The following is a 15,620-nucleotide window of genomic DNA, read 5'->3' as shown; positions in this document are numbered from 1 at the left end:
ACCTCTCTGTTGGTATCCAAGAGCAGGTCATATGACACGAAGAGATAAGTTCCTTCAGCTCACTGGGAACAGTAAAAAAGAGTCAGATTTGAACCCAAATTACACTTTGGGACTGTGATGAAACTTAGTCAGGACCCCAAGCATATACCAGGCTCAGACTAGGACACCCCCAGGCTAAACCTAGCAGAAATAAGGGTTAGAAGACAGTATAAAGAACACATGACACAGAGTAAGAAGTATATAACCAAGTGTATTCCCTCTGTTAATGTACACATATTTAGAGTCATCTCACTGGAACACTTTACAATAACATTTAGAAAGAACAGGTAGATACTGGGAGGAGTATGTTTGTTTGAAATGGAGGAGGAGGAGAAAAACCAGACGAACATGACAAGGAAAAATCGAAGGAACCTGGCAAGTGAAAAAAGAAAAAGATTGACAGATGGACAATCTGCTGTAGAAGGAATAGATGCAGGACACAAAAAGGAAAGGAAACAAAAGATGAACGATGACAAAAATAGAATAAAAGATCTTATTTTCCCATGGAAATCGGGAATGCTATGTTATAACCCAAATCACATTTGCTCAGTTACCAAAAGAAAATACATAGAAATTTCAGTATCCCAGGTCTTTTTTTTTTCCTCAAACAGGAATGATAGTAGGGAAAACACATGTCTGTCTCAGTAATGGGATGAGTGTCAAATATTTAGACATTTCACAAACTTGTTTCAGGAATTTTCTTTTCATGGTTCAGTTTACTTTTTTTTATAGAGTTGAAAATTGGAATACTAAAGTTCAGTTGTACATCTTCTGGGGACTAGCCATTCTTGTGGATACTCCTCCCATAAAGTTAGTTTTGCCCTTTGGCTGCCATCAGTCCAGTCAGGCAAGAGAAGGACAAAAAGTGGTCTCTTTATTCTGCTGTAATAGATCTCCCCCACATTGGAACTCCCGCAAAAATGTACTTGGAATTACCCTAAAACGTCTGTCATTTATTCCGAAATGAGGAGGGAGGAAATAAAAGATAGCAGCTGAATCTTGCCATAGGGTGTTTCATCAGCCACACTGTTCATGAGAGGGATAGGGTTGTCAAGATTAGGGAGTTGGGTGTTGTCAAAAAAATCCTGAAGTCCATCTTCCTTGTGCTCTGTCAGCAAACTTACTTATAGACTTGCTCACGCTTTAGGTCCATAAGTTTCTGCATCGTCTATACATATATTTATAGTTATATAGAACAGAGTTCATCTGGTTTGCTGGAGTTTTTTTCTGTGATTAGTAACTGTAAGAACATGACAGTTTCTTTGTTGGCCCACTCGGGGGCGCCGTGGCGTCCCGAAACACACAACATATATCTGCTGGAACAAAGATGGGCCAAGTGGGTTTGGCCACGAGTTTTTGGCGGCTAAACGTACAAGTTAGCATCCGTTAGGTTGGAGCTCGATGGTATCTCACATAGTTGCTACGTTTAACGGTATGATCGTCAGTCATCGTGATTTTTTTCCCGTTTTTTTTTTTTTTTGAAACTCCACAGAAAGGAAAACTGTTTATCTCTTTTTCGTAAATGAATACTACATGCTTGAAACATGGCAGAGTTCGCATTGCATCGGCTGCTAGGCACCGTAGACAAGAAGAGAAACAGAGAGCGCTAGCCAATGAGCGAAAGAGAGAGAGACCCGTTCAGACGCAAGAGACTACAGGTGTTTCTTAACTCCCAGATTTATTACGACTTAAATATTTCTGTAAGATGGCGGTAAATTTTGTTCCAGGAATGCTAGCACAATGCTAATGTGTGTTCTGTTTTGGTGTTTGCAAATGACTTTTCAAGTTTTACCCACTCAAAATGAATTATAGGCCAATACTTTTGATGGTGCATGTTTACAGTACTTAAGACTTTAAAATGCTAAACCAAGGAATCACTGATTTATCAGCATTGTCTCTGTGGTTGTTGGCACTGTGCCTATGAAGATTTAAAAGTGGGTTTGTCAGATTTCGCCATTATCAACACCAGAGTTAACATTTTAACGAATATAAGAAGGCGTGGCAAGGACAATGACGCCTCCGTGTTGTTTTTGCTGCTCCTTTTTTGCCGTAGTTTGAATTTACAATACTGAATTTTAACCAAATTAGCCGGTGTGTGATTGCCGTTACCACAAAGCTGCTTTCTCTCCCTTTGTCTTTTTCCGTCTCCCATCTCTTTCCTTCTCTAAGTGCGCCTGCTGTCTGTCTTTGCGTGTGACGGCGGCGCTTCCTCACACATAGTACTCCTTGTCTTTGTTCTTCTTGTTCTTGGTGACTGTCTTGGCAGTGGCGGGCTGTTTCTCCTTCACCAGAGCGCCATTGCTCTGCGTGGCCGAGTTGCTGATGTAGTTGCGGCTCTGGTCCACCTGATAGGAGCCCTCGTCTCGGTTGCGGTACTTGTACATGGCGTAGAGCAGGATAAGGATGCAGAGCGCCGCCGCCGCTACAATGCCCACCACCATCCCCGTGGTGCTGCTGGACTGCTGCACCTCCACAGCGCCGGGGAGGCCTCTCTCGGGAGACGTGGGATCTGGAGTGGGAACATGGGGGAAATTTGGGGGGTAGGTTATTCCTGGGATTCTGCGGTGGCCCGGGTCTGACGAGGGGTGGGCCGGCGGCAGCAGCACTTGATCCCGGGTGTTCATTTTGCCGGCGGGGATATTGTTGCTACTGCTGCTGCCGCCAGCGGCCGGTTTGACGCGGGGGCCTAGCTGGTCGGGGTTGGCAGTGGGGGTGGAGGAAAGCGGTGGGCGATGGGAGTTGGGGTTGCGAGAGAAGTGGCGGTCTTGGGGGTTCTGGACCCCGCCCTCGACTGCCGGGGGAGGAGGGAGGACAGTTCTATCAGTGACCAGTGGGGAGTTTTTATAATAGTCCTCGTCATCCGTCTCTGTCATCTCCCCCGAACCCGAAACCTCTATGGTCTCCTCGCAGTCCTCCTGGTCCAAGGGGCAGGGGGGGCGGCCGTTGGGCATGGGGACGGACTCTTTGGTGGTTTCAAGCAGGGTGAGGAAAGGGCGATAGGTGGTGGGGGGCGGGGGAATTACTGGGTAGCGGGTGGCAATAGAGGGGGGGTCTAGGGAGTCCACCGTTATAATGGGCAACACTAATTCACCTCCTAGGACAAGAAAGAGAAAACGAAGAAACAGAGTGTTAGAGACCACCTTATAGAGCCCGCCTTCAGTTCAAATCAAACAGAACAGTTCAAATGAAAATAGGAAAGCCAGCATTAATCTCTACATCTTAACATGAAGTTAGTTATGTCTGTCTATTCTTTTCTATTTAAGAAGACTGTACTGACTACATCTGAGCTGCAGTGTGTTGTACAAAATACAAGAAAGTACTCTATCCTGATCTGCCTCTCTAGTCTGGACAGACCTATGTGTTACGTCACTAACAAAATATATCAGTAAGCTACAAACAACACTGACAAATTTAACATTTATTGCACTACAAATCCTGTTGTAAACTGCTAACTTTCTAGTCTTACCTACGCTAGCACTCAGGTGTTTCTGCTGTGAGTGGTTAAGTAAGATAGCAAACCACGAGGTTCAGGTCACTTACATCAACAAATTGGCCGCATGATTTTTGCATGAAAAAAAAAATTACAAAAAGAAAGCTGTGTAAGATTGTTCTCGGATAGTAATAAACAACCATCCCCCTTTACCTCTTTTACTACTTTCTAGTGTTAAAATGAATTACAATGCAAAGGCATACGTTCTTGAATTACTCACTGACCTCTACCTTTTCTTGTCCCAAATGTTACTTTATGAGAATGCTTTCCCTGTTTCTCCCACCCCCTCTTGGCACGGTGGTTTCTATGGCTCATTTGTCAAAACAAGGCACTGCAGAAGTCTTACTTTTAAGGTTTAACTTTCAAAGCTCACTACAATTAAATATGTTTCAGGGAGTTAAACATCTAGTGCCTTGCTGAAATATTTATCGACTTTGATCTTTTTCACATTTTTTTACATTGCGACATCAAACTTTAGTTTTGTTGGGATTTAACACAAAGTTGTGTATAATTCTGAAGTGGAAGAAAAGTGAAACATGTTTTTGATTTTATTTTCAAAATAAAACGTTTCTTATGGATTTATATTCAGCCCTACTGAGTGAATAAAAGTTTCAAAGTTAGGTTTGGACTTTGGTTGGGGATACAAATATACTTTGATGTAAACCACTTCATAGTGGCTCTGGTTTTATGTTAAGGGTCATTGTCTTCCTGGAAGCTGACCCTCTGCCTTCAGCCCCTTCTCCACTAGCATGACTTTAATCGGTTCTTCACCACTCAGCCTCCATCTAGATTAGACTCTATTTGCATATACTGTGCGGTTCTTCCCTGATTTTTGGTTCTGTTCAGATCTATCCTGACAAAACCAGACCTAGTGTAAACAAGGTCTGGCCTATTGATTCATCCTCGAACAAACAACAACTCAACCGTGTGCAGTGAGACTGTAGTAGTTGTCAAGAAGGCGAAGTGCAAATCGACAATAACATTATAAAACGTTGAGGTCCAAACCTTTCTATAGATTGTGATGAAAGTACACTTACAGCATCAACTGGACAACAACAAACAAATACATTGAGAGATTTTGGAGAAACTGGTTGCCTAAGGGTACACGTGCAAAATGACATCATCAGAGTCTTAACCACACCCACATAGTGAAGAACACCCAACCTGGCAGCTTTAGCCAGTCAATGTCTCAATCTAGTGAGACTTGACAACATAAAAGGGGCTTTAGTGTCAAGTCTTTTGCTACCTCTAAAAGTATTACCCTAAATTAGCTGAATTTATTTTCCCATTCACTTTGTCCAGCTTCTTATGAGATAATTAAACCTTGGGATATTGTTTTACAACCTAACCTTGAACTCATGTTTTCAGTTTCCATTCTGTCAGATTTGCATTTCTTCCACTGATGCCTATTGGTGCATATTCCACACATACCAATGTACCTGCAGAAGGCTCTGTGTTGCCATCTATTTCCACATGAAATCACTTTTTTGTGTATATTCTATTGTCAGATTAATCAAAAACACAAATAATTTATTACTTTAGCTTGGTCTTTATGATTCTATTTGTTTACCAGTAACTCACAACAGTCTTTTGATGGCTTCACAGACGGTTGTATTTACACCGAGGTAATTGGCTACACTTGATTTCATTCAGAGGTAAAACAGTAAAGGGTCTGAATACAATTGCCCCTTGTTTTTTTTAATTACACAAAGTGTTAAGCAATGCATTCTTTTCCTTCACCTTTGTAATGAATCCCAACGTTGTGTTGGCGTATATAGAATTCCAATAAAATACTTTGAAGTTTGTTATTGTAATGTGCAAAAATGTGAAAAAAGTTCAAAAGGCATAAAATCTTTTCCAAAAGAAGTGTCTTTTTTTTTTTAACAAACTCTTCAAGCCCTACTCCCACTAAAACCATTCCTCTAAAACCGCCACCAGAAAAAGCTCTTAATGAGCCAAAGTTTGTTTAGCTCCTTCTATTAATCTGTCATATGCCCACAGTGAAATAAGGACCAGAGAAAGATTAGAGGGCGCAAAATGGTCAATCCTTCAGTGACACAATAACTGTTTACACATATCGGGAAGCATAAGAGCACAAAGCAGTAAAATGAAAACAGTTTTTTTTCTTTTTTTTTTGGTCAGAGTGGCAAATATGTAAGGGTCAAAGAGCACGAAACAGTCATAAAACATGGCAGACGGGAATAAATTACATCACATCTTTGGGGAGAGAAAAAAAGGGAAGGTAAGAGCAAAACATGACCAAAGATAATGCCAACATCAACAGCATAAAATCATGGCTCAGGCTCTTTGTTTGATTGATGGGGTGAGTGAGTGGAACTCCGTGGGTGAGGCTTTGGAAAGGGCAGTTCAGGGTTGAAACGGGCGTGAGTAAAAAGGAAAAGGGGTTCTGGGATTGTAGGAGTTCCTCTATGGCCCTTAGTTTAACTCATCAACATACAGACACCCCAACCCCATAAACCTTTTAGTCACATTTCAGCAAATAATTTCAAAGAACCAATGCATTTGAGTTACCATGACTACCAAACATGCAACATTACATTTCAGAAAAAAAAAACAGACATGAAGAAAAACACGAGCGCTGCGAAGGAAAAAGGACTTTGTAAATCTAGAACTTTCTGACTTATTCTCTCGCTGCCATTGCTCTAAAGTTTAGTTTGCAAGGCAATGCTACGGTTATCTCCCTCCACTCTGTCTCTGTGTCTGAGGGATGTGCTTGCGCCGTGACGACCGGAGGACAGCAGAGTGTGGTGGCACGTTTAAGGAACAAGAGGATTTTGGAGGACTTCCTAAACGGGTAGAATTTTTTTTTCCTTGTCTAACTAACAAAGAAAGCCATGTGTGAGGAGAAACCAGCTCAGCTATCTTTACGCTGCCATCTGTGGCAGATGTGCTGCAAGTGCAACTTGCTACAGCTGCTTTGGGCCCAGCCCCATTATAAGCAGTTACTTCCACTCTCTCCGTGTCCTACTTCCACTGTGAGAGTGGCTGACATTGCAGGTGGACGACCTTGTGAGGCTTTAGCAGCACTGTAATCCTCTGGCTGTACGTGTGGATGTTGTTTCTCAGCTTATTCCTGGCTGATGTGCAAACCCAAAAGAACACAGCATGCAGTCATTATTTAGCAACTTATGAATTGTTGATCCTGCACATGATTGTTGGAAGTGAGAGATTGTTCTGTCAAACTCGTCCCACCGCTCTGCTGTGCTTTCAGTCGGCGGTGCAGCCTCGGGGCCTTATGGCGTCAGCCTATGTAGACTGACAGGCCTGGGATACTTGGAAAAATAATGAATCTCACCCCTCATACACAAAGTGGGCCAGGCAGTTATCAAGTCTACCATCTTTTCATTTCCTGCTGTTTGCCTTGAGCCTGATGACACAGTATTTTAATCCAGTCAACAATGTCTACTGGCTGTACACCTTTTGGGTCCCCTGAATGCACCTCTGATTCTCCTGCTAACCCTCACAGGAAGGGGAGAGTTGACCTGAGGTTGATGTGTTGTGCATGTGCTCCCAATGAAAGCTGCCAAGAACCAGGGTAACTGTTTCGTAGTGACTCCAAATGTGAAATCTGAGCAGATCAATCAAAAATATCAATAATATTGATATAAAGATCAATATCAGATCAATACTAGCTACTAAGACTGATACTTCTGTTTCAGATTCCCTCTTGAAATATGTTATTTTATATTTGTGTTGTAGTTTCTCAACTCTTGTAAGTTTGCTTAGAATTGCTCTCAAAAGATAGCTTTTTTTGCACTTAGATTTGTTATTTTTTCTATTGCCTCTGTTTATCATGTTAATGTTATTAAAATATTTTCAAAACACTTATAAACTTGATCTAAATTCTGTCCTGGGCTTTAAAAATTAATCAAAGAATAAAAACAAACATCTAAAAGTCAGAAGTTTGATGGTATATTATTTTTAGGCCACTACTGTATCAGTATTAATATCGGTATCGGCCCTGTATTTACTTGGTATCGGATCGATACCAAAATATACAGTATCGCAGCCTCTGGTGATTTTCTCAAGTTTAAAACAAATTATAATAAAAAAAGTATTAAAAGAAAAACACACAAATGCCTATAGGTCCAAAATTTGATATGTCATACTTCAATAAGTATTATATCAGTATTGATATCAGTGATTCTGACCTTTAATTTACTTGGAATTGGATTAATATCAAAATATGAAGTATCACACACCTCTAGTGAGAACACAGTTTTATTATATGTGTATATATGGGATGTAAACAGAGTTTTCCTGAAGGCATTTCTGATTTAAACAGCATTGAAAATACAGCTCATGTCTCCAGTGACTGCTTGTTTCTGTCATTTACGCCCAAAAGTGAGAGAGTATCAGATATTCTGTCTGATTTATTGAGCTCGACTCCACTGATTTAAGCTGCTGAGGCGGTGGGTTCACGTTTAGGCCACATGATGAAACTTTTTTTTTCATCTCTACTCTCATGCCACACCGCTTGCATGAGAGATGGCAGCGTGACTCACCTGCCATCTTTATTTACACAAAATGAGACCAGCCTAGATGGACTCTGATGCATTAATGTCACTTGCTTTAAAACATTCGTGCTGCCGATAACGCCGCGCTGCTCACACGCGTTTGAAATATTTAGATCAAAAGGAAAAAAAAAAGAGCTGTTTGGAGGCTGAGTAATCTGTAACTCGGCTTTGATTAGACCGCAGATGGAATATCCAGCAGCACGTCCGAGCCCGATATGTCGCTCGCTGTGGAATGATACCACAATAGGAGCAATTACGATCAAACCGCCTGTGCAACGTAAGGGTTCCATAAGCTGTCTGCAAATGGTGCATTTGCTGCTGTTGCTCTCAGAAAAACGGGATTTATTTTGAAAAAAAAAAAAAAAAAAGAAAAAACCAACATCAACAGCAACAAAAAAAAGTAATGCCCCTGACTTTATATAGTGTTTTGCAGGGTGTTACATATTTGCGGGAATGAAACTCACCCGTCAGCCCCTATAGCGTTTGAGCCGCTGGATTGCCTCTATAAACCTGGTGGATTTGATTTCACAGTGAGAAACATGTCAGACCTGCAGAGAGGATCTCAGCCTGATTTGAAGACATCATCATTTACCATTTCTCTACTATCCCGTCTTTATCTCTGCTCTATTTTTCAGTCTTATAACAAAAAAATTCTGTCTCCTTTTAGCTGATTTTCCCCTCCCATCAAACTCGTTTTTTTTTTTTTTTTAAATTGAGAAACTGCAACGCTAATTCACCGTTGAAAAATTAAAGAGATTCGAAACTAATTAAAAGAGAAATGACTAAAATTAGGAGCTCTGGACAGTCTGCGTTCTCTGTTCTCAGAGAAAAATGCAAACACATTCCCTGATAATCTGAAGTGTGAGTGAGAAGACTTCCTGCTGGGAAAGCAGCAACGCAAGGAGGAAAAAAACAAAAGCAATTCTCCCTCTACAGATGTGGATTTGGATTTAATTATAGCTTAAATGAGTTCTGAGATCGCTTGCTGCACGTTTTTATTTAAACATAGACAATACACACATATACGTGGCTGAATACAGATCAGTCAAGAGTTTTGTTTTCAGTAATTACAGCTTGGGCTTCATCTTAAAATGGAAGTTATTTTTCATCAAACTAGACAGAAAATGTTTTGTTTTGCAACAAAACATTGCATCTATGTATAATTTCATAGCTGGAATATGAGCTATGAGCTCATATACTGACGGGAGGTCAGTATTCTACATACATACACTGCATTATATATTCATATTGGGCTTTTACTGTTGCTTTTTTCTATCAGGAGGGTAGAATCAGGGTTGAAAACAAGAACCGTGTGGAAAAATTTATTGTAAATTTATCAAATACACACAGCGTAACAACTACACATGCTAATTCAAATATACATATTAGGCTAAGAACCCTTGAGCCAGCTGCAGAGAAACCAAATGTTTTAGCCCTAAAGTGCTTCTGGTATAATTCTGATTGGATGTCAAAGCATTTTTCTCAGCAGCAATCATGGTGTTAATTGGTTTGGTTCTCAGCTTTGATCATAGATTTTCAATACAGATGAGAATCGTTAGCTTGATTTTTCCATTCCAAATCCAACTTGGACCGGTATCATGTTGGTATGTTAAGTTTTAACCATATAATTGGGACATTGAAGAATTTGGAGGTCTAAATTGTGCGATACACTATAATTTCTGGAAACACAACTTTCGACTTTTGGTACCAGGGCTGCACTGATTGCAGTTTTCTTACTGATCGCTGATCTTTGAAAAGCTTGACCTGCAGATTCCGATTTTGACTGTTTGTTCTTTTTGTTTTTTTGGTCTGAAAAGTTGCTAAATATGACAACAAAGTTGCTAAGTTGGTAACAGTGAGGTGACTATTATTGACCGCGGGTCTGTCAGTCAGCTCTGTCTCACTGCAAAAAGAGGACAGAGGTTGATTTTCAGGACTTTGTGGCAGGAGATACAGATCAGTTTCTTATGCATGTATTGACCCATCACTGATCTCCCAAAATTAAGGCAATCTGTCCTTTGGTTTGAATGCCTTGCGTATAGTTTGTAATTTTTGGTAAATAACTCAATTTTTGTCTGACCTGAACATAAAAGTGATTTCCAGGAGGGGTTTGGATTGTCCGTGAAGGAAGATGAACACTTCAGTTTAGATCTCAAAAACATCTCAGAACTGATTTCAGAATGCTAAAGCTAGCTAACATCAAACTTCCGGAGGAGTCTTAACCTCAGTCGCACTGAAAATTTATAGATTATGTTTGTTAAAAGCCCAGTTGGGCAAAGAAACCTAGTTTGTCCAAGCTGCATCTGACTGTAATTACCTGAAAGCTCTACAGCTGAATCAAATAATGAGATAAAAGAGAAATCCTACAAAAGAAAACATCTTTTTAATAAGAAGGTTGTTATAGTCAATAAAATGTTGAGATGCTTTCAGAAGGTTAACCAACTCTTTCAAATTATTAGAAAACCAAGAAATTCCTGGAACCATTTGGAAATTCTACCTGAACTGAGATTAAAAAAAAGGTTGTTATGGTGATCTTAGGATGGAAGAAAAGAATCATTCAGCATTTCACAATGAAAAAGATATAGAATTATTACTGACAGATTGTTTACCAGTCAGTTATCATTGTTTTGTAATTGGATTATCTTTTTTCCCCCAGCAATTATAGTTGCAGAATATCAAATGTATCTGTTTGTTTTACTGTGCAAATATCTGCTTAAAACATAATGAAAAGGGAAAACGTCTAAGGATCTGAAATTTGGGCTGTGTATTCGGTTAATAATTATTCATGGTGATTTCACATTGATCATTTAAGTTCTATTTCTCCTGGCTAAATTGTGCGATTGAAACATCAGGTGAAGGAGGAGGAGAACCATTTCTGAAACCTGCTATTCAGAGATCATCGCTGGTGTACACCGCCAAACATCCAAACTTTGAAACCCATTTATTAAACCTGGGGCTGTTTCCTTGCCAAGGGAGCTCAAAGAAGCTTCACACTGACAAATAACTGACACCCAAACTCATTGAGCGGGATCACACTGGACTGGAGGGCCTGGAGCTCCGGGGTCAGCCCTCATTTATCACCCTATCTCGTACACTCACTCGTTGACCTAAAAAGAGCATTTGCGGGTTGTCTCTATGGTATGTCATCTGATGAATTATTGAGGAGCTCCCCCAAAGCTCTGATCTTGTCAGAGTAAAACTGATATAGCGTCTGCAACGTTCTAGGACTGATAAGTAGCTTGAGGTTGGCGAGAGAAAGGCAAAGTGAGGTCATATGGAGGTAGAGCAAACTCATCAAGTGAAATATGGAGATGGGATGGAAGCTGTAATGAACAGAACTTGTTGTTGGACGAATAGGCTTTTTCAAAATGTGTACTGCAGTAAATGACACTTTATTAGTTTTGGGGGAAAAAAATTGTTCTGTGTCCGTATTCACTTTGTCATTTTCTGCCTTGAATCCAGCTCTGTAACAGAATCCTTCTCATTTCTGGGTCTGTTTGCTCCCTCTGACTTAGGCTCATTACCACCAAGGGCAGATTCAAACCAGCGCTCTAATTGGGTGATGTAATTAAGCCTCGCTTACAGTCAAAGTTTAATTAGCCTAGTGGGAAAGCAGGATTTGTTCATGGGAATTCCACTCTACTTGCGTTCCCAATTTTGCATCCTGTTCCCGTTCGCTCTCCCTCCCTCCCTGTGGTATCTGCGTTTCTCTCCCCTCTCATTTCTCCGTTCTCCTTTGAGTGCGACACAACGTGATACGCATCTCAACAAAACTCCCTTCCATTCATCGTCGCCTCATCACTGTTTGTTTGATACATTTCCCATCTACTCTTCACTTGACAGCAGCAAGAAGACAGTAGCATTCATTCATTCTCATGAGCAAAGACAACTTTTAGACCTTAAGACATTCTCTAGCATGGGCATCAAAGGGTCTCCTGGTTTGGATTGTGGGTCTCTGGTCCCACAATCCATTCAAAGTATTCTATCTTGGTTATACTTCTGCAGCTAAACATGTCGCCACAGGGGTTCCCTTAGGCGAACAGACGCAAGGAGAAAAATCATGCTGTAGCTAACCGAACACACTACTCAGCACCCGGTGAAGTCTGTGGTGATCTCTGACCTTGATGACGGCAATGCCCTCCCATCTAATGTCCCTGCATGTGCAGTAAAACCTCTCAGATGGTCACAGTACGATGACGCGTTTGGTCTTTAACTAGCCCAAAAGAGCACAAGTTGGTTAGCTACCCAGATCAAACTCAAGACAATGCTGTCGAGCTACAAAGTGCTTACTGGAAAGTCTGACTTCTACATTAATGTTCTCCAAAAGGCTAATTGCTAGGACTCAGTCACTCTGGTGATCAAGAGGTCGTAAACTAGCTGTGCCTGCACCGTGCTCAAGACAATCCTCAGAAATGTCCCCAGTAGAAGTTAATTAATACAGTATTTTAAATACCATATGGATATTTAAGTGATGAACAAACACAAAGTAGAACATAATTATAAAGTTGAAGGAAAACGAGACACACTTTGTAAGTTATTTTGGTTTCTAACAAATGTATCTGTATTTGTATCTACATATCAAATTTGTCTACTACATTTACTCTCAATAAAATACTGTAAAGTTTGTGGACATAACATGACTAAATGTAAATAAAACAAACAAAAATGATGGGGAATGAATATGTTTGCTAGGTGCTGAACTTTACTGCTGCAGCTGCAGGTAAACCCATCTGTAAAGTGCGTAGAGCTTTGCGGAAGCAGAAAGTAGTCGTATTGATCCCTATGAATTCCCAGCCCTCATATCAGGCACAGCTTAACAGAAACTCCACAGCTGCGCTTAACATTTTTCTGTCCTTCCTAAAGGCAGCTCAATAATTTCCAGCTCCTTCTCACATGTAATTGAAAACACTGGGAATTGGTCCTATCTCTGACAGACTGGAAGCCTGTATTTGTGGAGATGAGGGGCGGAGGGGGGAACTTGCGCTGCGGACAATGTTGATTCTTCTCTCCTTGTCCACAGCTTTCAGAGAGGCTTATCCAACCTGGCTGGCTTGCCACTCTGGAGCCATTTCAGCATCTGGGAGGCGCGATACGGAGCACGTGTGCATACGCGCGAGCAAGCGTGTTTATTTCTCAGGAGAGTCGGCTGCAGAGAGAAAACTTTACACCCACAGAGTGAGAGAGGCAAGTGTCTGTCTGGAGAGGTGAACATGTCTGCCACTATCTCTGCGTGCGCGTTGGTGTGCGCGTTGGTGTGTGTGCGTGTGTGTGTGTGTATGCGTGTTTGTGTTTGTGGGTGGGCAAAGAGAGTTGCATTTCCCCACAGGAGATTAAGGCTGGGCATAGAATCCACTGAAATACTCTCATTTCTGCTTTCGATAAGAGTGGAACCGTGGCTCTATTTCGGTCCCAACCACCTACAGAGAAAACCGCAGGAGAGTGCTGCTCTCCAGTTCCTGAACACAGCTTCAGATCAGTTTCTCTTCACACAAGCATGCTGATAGGCTCTGTAATCTCTTGCTATTTACAGGCGCAACACAGCCATAATCCTTATTCCCAGTTTATTCTGGAGAAGCGCAGCGGCGTTAAGAAGCAAACACGGCAATTCTGCCATCTTTTCTATTTTCCAACTTTTTCAAATAGAAAATGTTCCCTGAAATGAGGTCTATTGCTTTTTCCTAGATAGATTTGTTTACATATGAAAAGAAGTGGTGTGCTTTTCATGTAAATGGTGAAATTGGACGGCTTTGTAACTTCATAAGAGAAGATTTAAGGGATGTTTTTCAAGGGAGAGCCATTTTGTTTCCAGTCAGAGGTTAGATTGTAAATCTCAGTCATCTTGAGCCAGTGGAGTCAACTCTACATGCTGTGGTTTGTAGTCAGAGAAGTATTGTTCAGTTCAAACGTTCCGTTTTTATTTCACTTCAAATCGACGGTTTGAAGTGAAGTTCTGAGATTACCAGTGACAGTAGAAAACAGATCACATGACTGTGATTTTGTTAAGAAATGAAATAAAAATTCTTGTTAAAAGGCGATATCAAGGTGGACTGCAGAAATGAAAAACAACTCAAGCATGAAATAATTCTCAGTAATGTGACAATATCTGCTATCGTAGTCTTTTAAGTATCTACAGTTTCACAATAAACGTCTTTTAAGTTGGTCATTTTGTCAGTAAAGCTGTTTATGTTGCTAACAGGTATGTAGCTGTTAGCCTCCCACCATTCCCAGGACTCTGACTGCTTGAAATGATCTTTCTTTACTGTAGTTCAGTTTTGATTGGTCTAAGTTTCTTACATAACTATATTAGCCCTTTAGTTTTGGATGAAGGAGGAGCATGGAAGCAGATGATAGCTTTTGTGTTGTTAGTGGCTAGCAGCTAGCCAGTCACGTTTTTCTCAGCTACTTTATTCTGTTTTTATAATCGCTTTCTTTTTTAAGCCGAGTGCCTAAAATGCTGACAGTAAGACAATTTATCAGTACAGGAGGTTTCTATGCATTTGTTACATATATGAAAAGTCTTTATTACTCATATTCTGTCAGCGCAACCTGCCAGCTCAACATCTACTGCCTTCCTCACGTCAAAATAAGAGCGTCAAACATGAATGCAGCAGATGCTCTTTTTGTCTGGGATTCAATAGTTTACACCAACGTTGTGTGAGAGATTTCACTTTGACGAGAATTTTCATTTTAATTAATCGACAAGATCTCATCGCGCACCATAAACACAGCTGATAATAACGTTATAGAACCGTACTTCAAAACATCCAAACCATTCCTTTGATTAAACCCAAATTAATCTTCCCACAGTCGCAACAGAATCAGTGTGAGATTTGTTTTAAAAAAATAAATAAAAAATGTGCGTTTTATCTCCTGACCCTCGCAGCTTTTAAGCCCTAATGGTAGCAGTGGGAGTAGCTTGAGCCATGCTGATTCTTTGTGTGAACATGGTTCTTGGCAGTTTTCATGTACAATGGAGCTGGAAAGCACAGAGGCAGGGAGTAAAACACATGGCCTTTTACTTCCCCCTCCTGTTGGGGTGTCAGAACATTACTTGACCTGCTGTTCAGACACAGTGGCTCAGCTGCAAGCTGCACACAACAAACTGCGTTACCATGTTGAAACCGTTTGTCCTTGTTAAAGTCAGCGCCGGAGATTTGTGCAACAGCTGAGAAAATGTTAGAAAATACTACTTGGCTGGGAAATTGAAGTAGTACAAATTCTGCTGGAAGAAAGGAAAAAAAAAAACATGGAGTAGCCTCCTTTGTCCAATCAGAGGTGCATACAGAGGGACTGCAAAAACCAAAGTATCTGAGACAGACCGATTTCCTTTTATTTTTTTCTTTCTAGGTTTCTGGATAAAACACAATAAAGACAGAACTTTCTGAGCTGACTCACCATTTCCAGGCTCGCACTCCTCCAAATCCTCGTCGTCGCTCGGACACTCTGCTGAAGCTACCAAGAGGTCGTCGGCGTTCTGGAGGAACGGAGAGGGACAGAACGGCAGGGCAGATTTTATTTAAGGGAAGAAGCATGCCGATCATCTTAGAGAGAGT

At 40.9% G+C, this 15,620-nt stretch overlaps 1 protein-coding gene across 9 annotated transcripts in view; it reads right to left on the bottom strand.

Annotated features, from left to right (window-relative positions):
* Positions 1-230: 230 nt before the first annotated feature.
* Positions 231-15,620, bottom strand: part of nrxn2b (neurexin 2b) — an 825,611-nt gene continuing 810,221 nt past the window's right edge. For 8 of the 9 annotated variants that reach the window (XM_015016195.1, XM_015016584.1, XM_015016354.1 and 5 more), the window contains 2 exons: positions 15,463-15,541; positions 231-3,133 (listed from right to left, as the gene is read on the bottom strand). In XM_015016195.1, coding sequence (XP_014871681.1) covers positions 2,250-3,133; positions 15,463-15,541 — 963 coding nt within the window. In that variant the 3' untranslated portion in view covers positions 231-2,249. The remainder of the gene's footprint in view (positions 3,134-15,462; positions 15,542-15,620) is intronic. The other variant, XM_015016655.1, reaches the window with a different exon arrangement.

The sequence above is a fragment of the Poecilia latipinna genome, unplaced genomic scaffold, assembly GCF_001443285.1.
Source record: "Poecilia latipinna isolate Pla-1442-1.1 unplaced genomic scaffold, P_latipinna-1.0 Scaffold6, whole genome shotgun sequence".
Lineage (NCBI taxonomy): Eukaryota > Metazoa > Chordata > Actinopteri > Cyprinodontiformes > Poeciliidae > Poecilia > Poecilia latipinna.
Note: the sequence above shows the minus strand (reverse complement) of the source record. Positions and strands in the feature narration are given on the sequence as shown.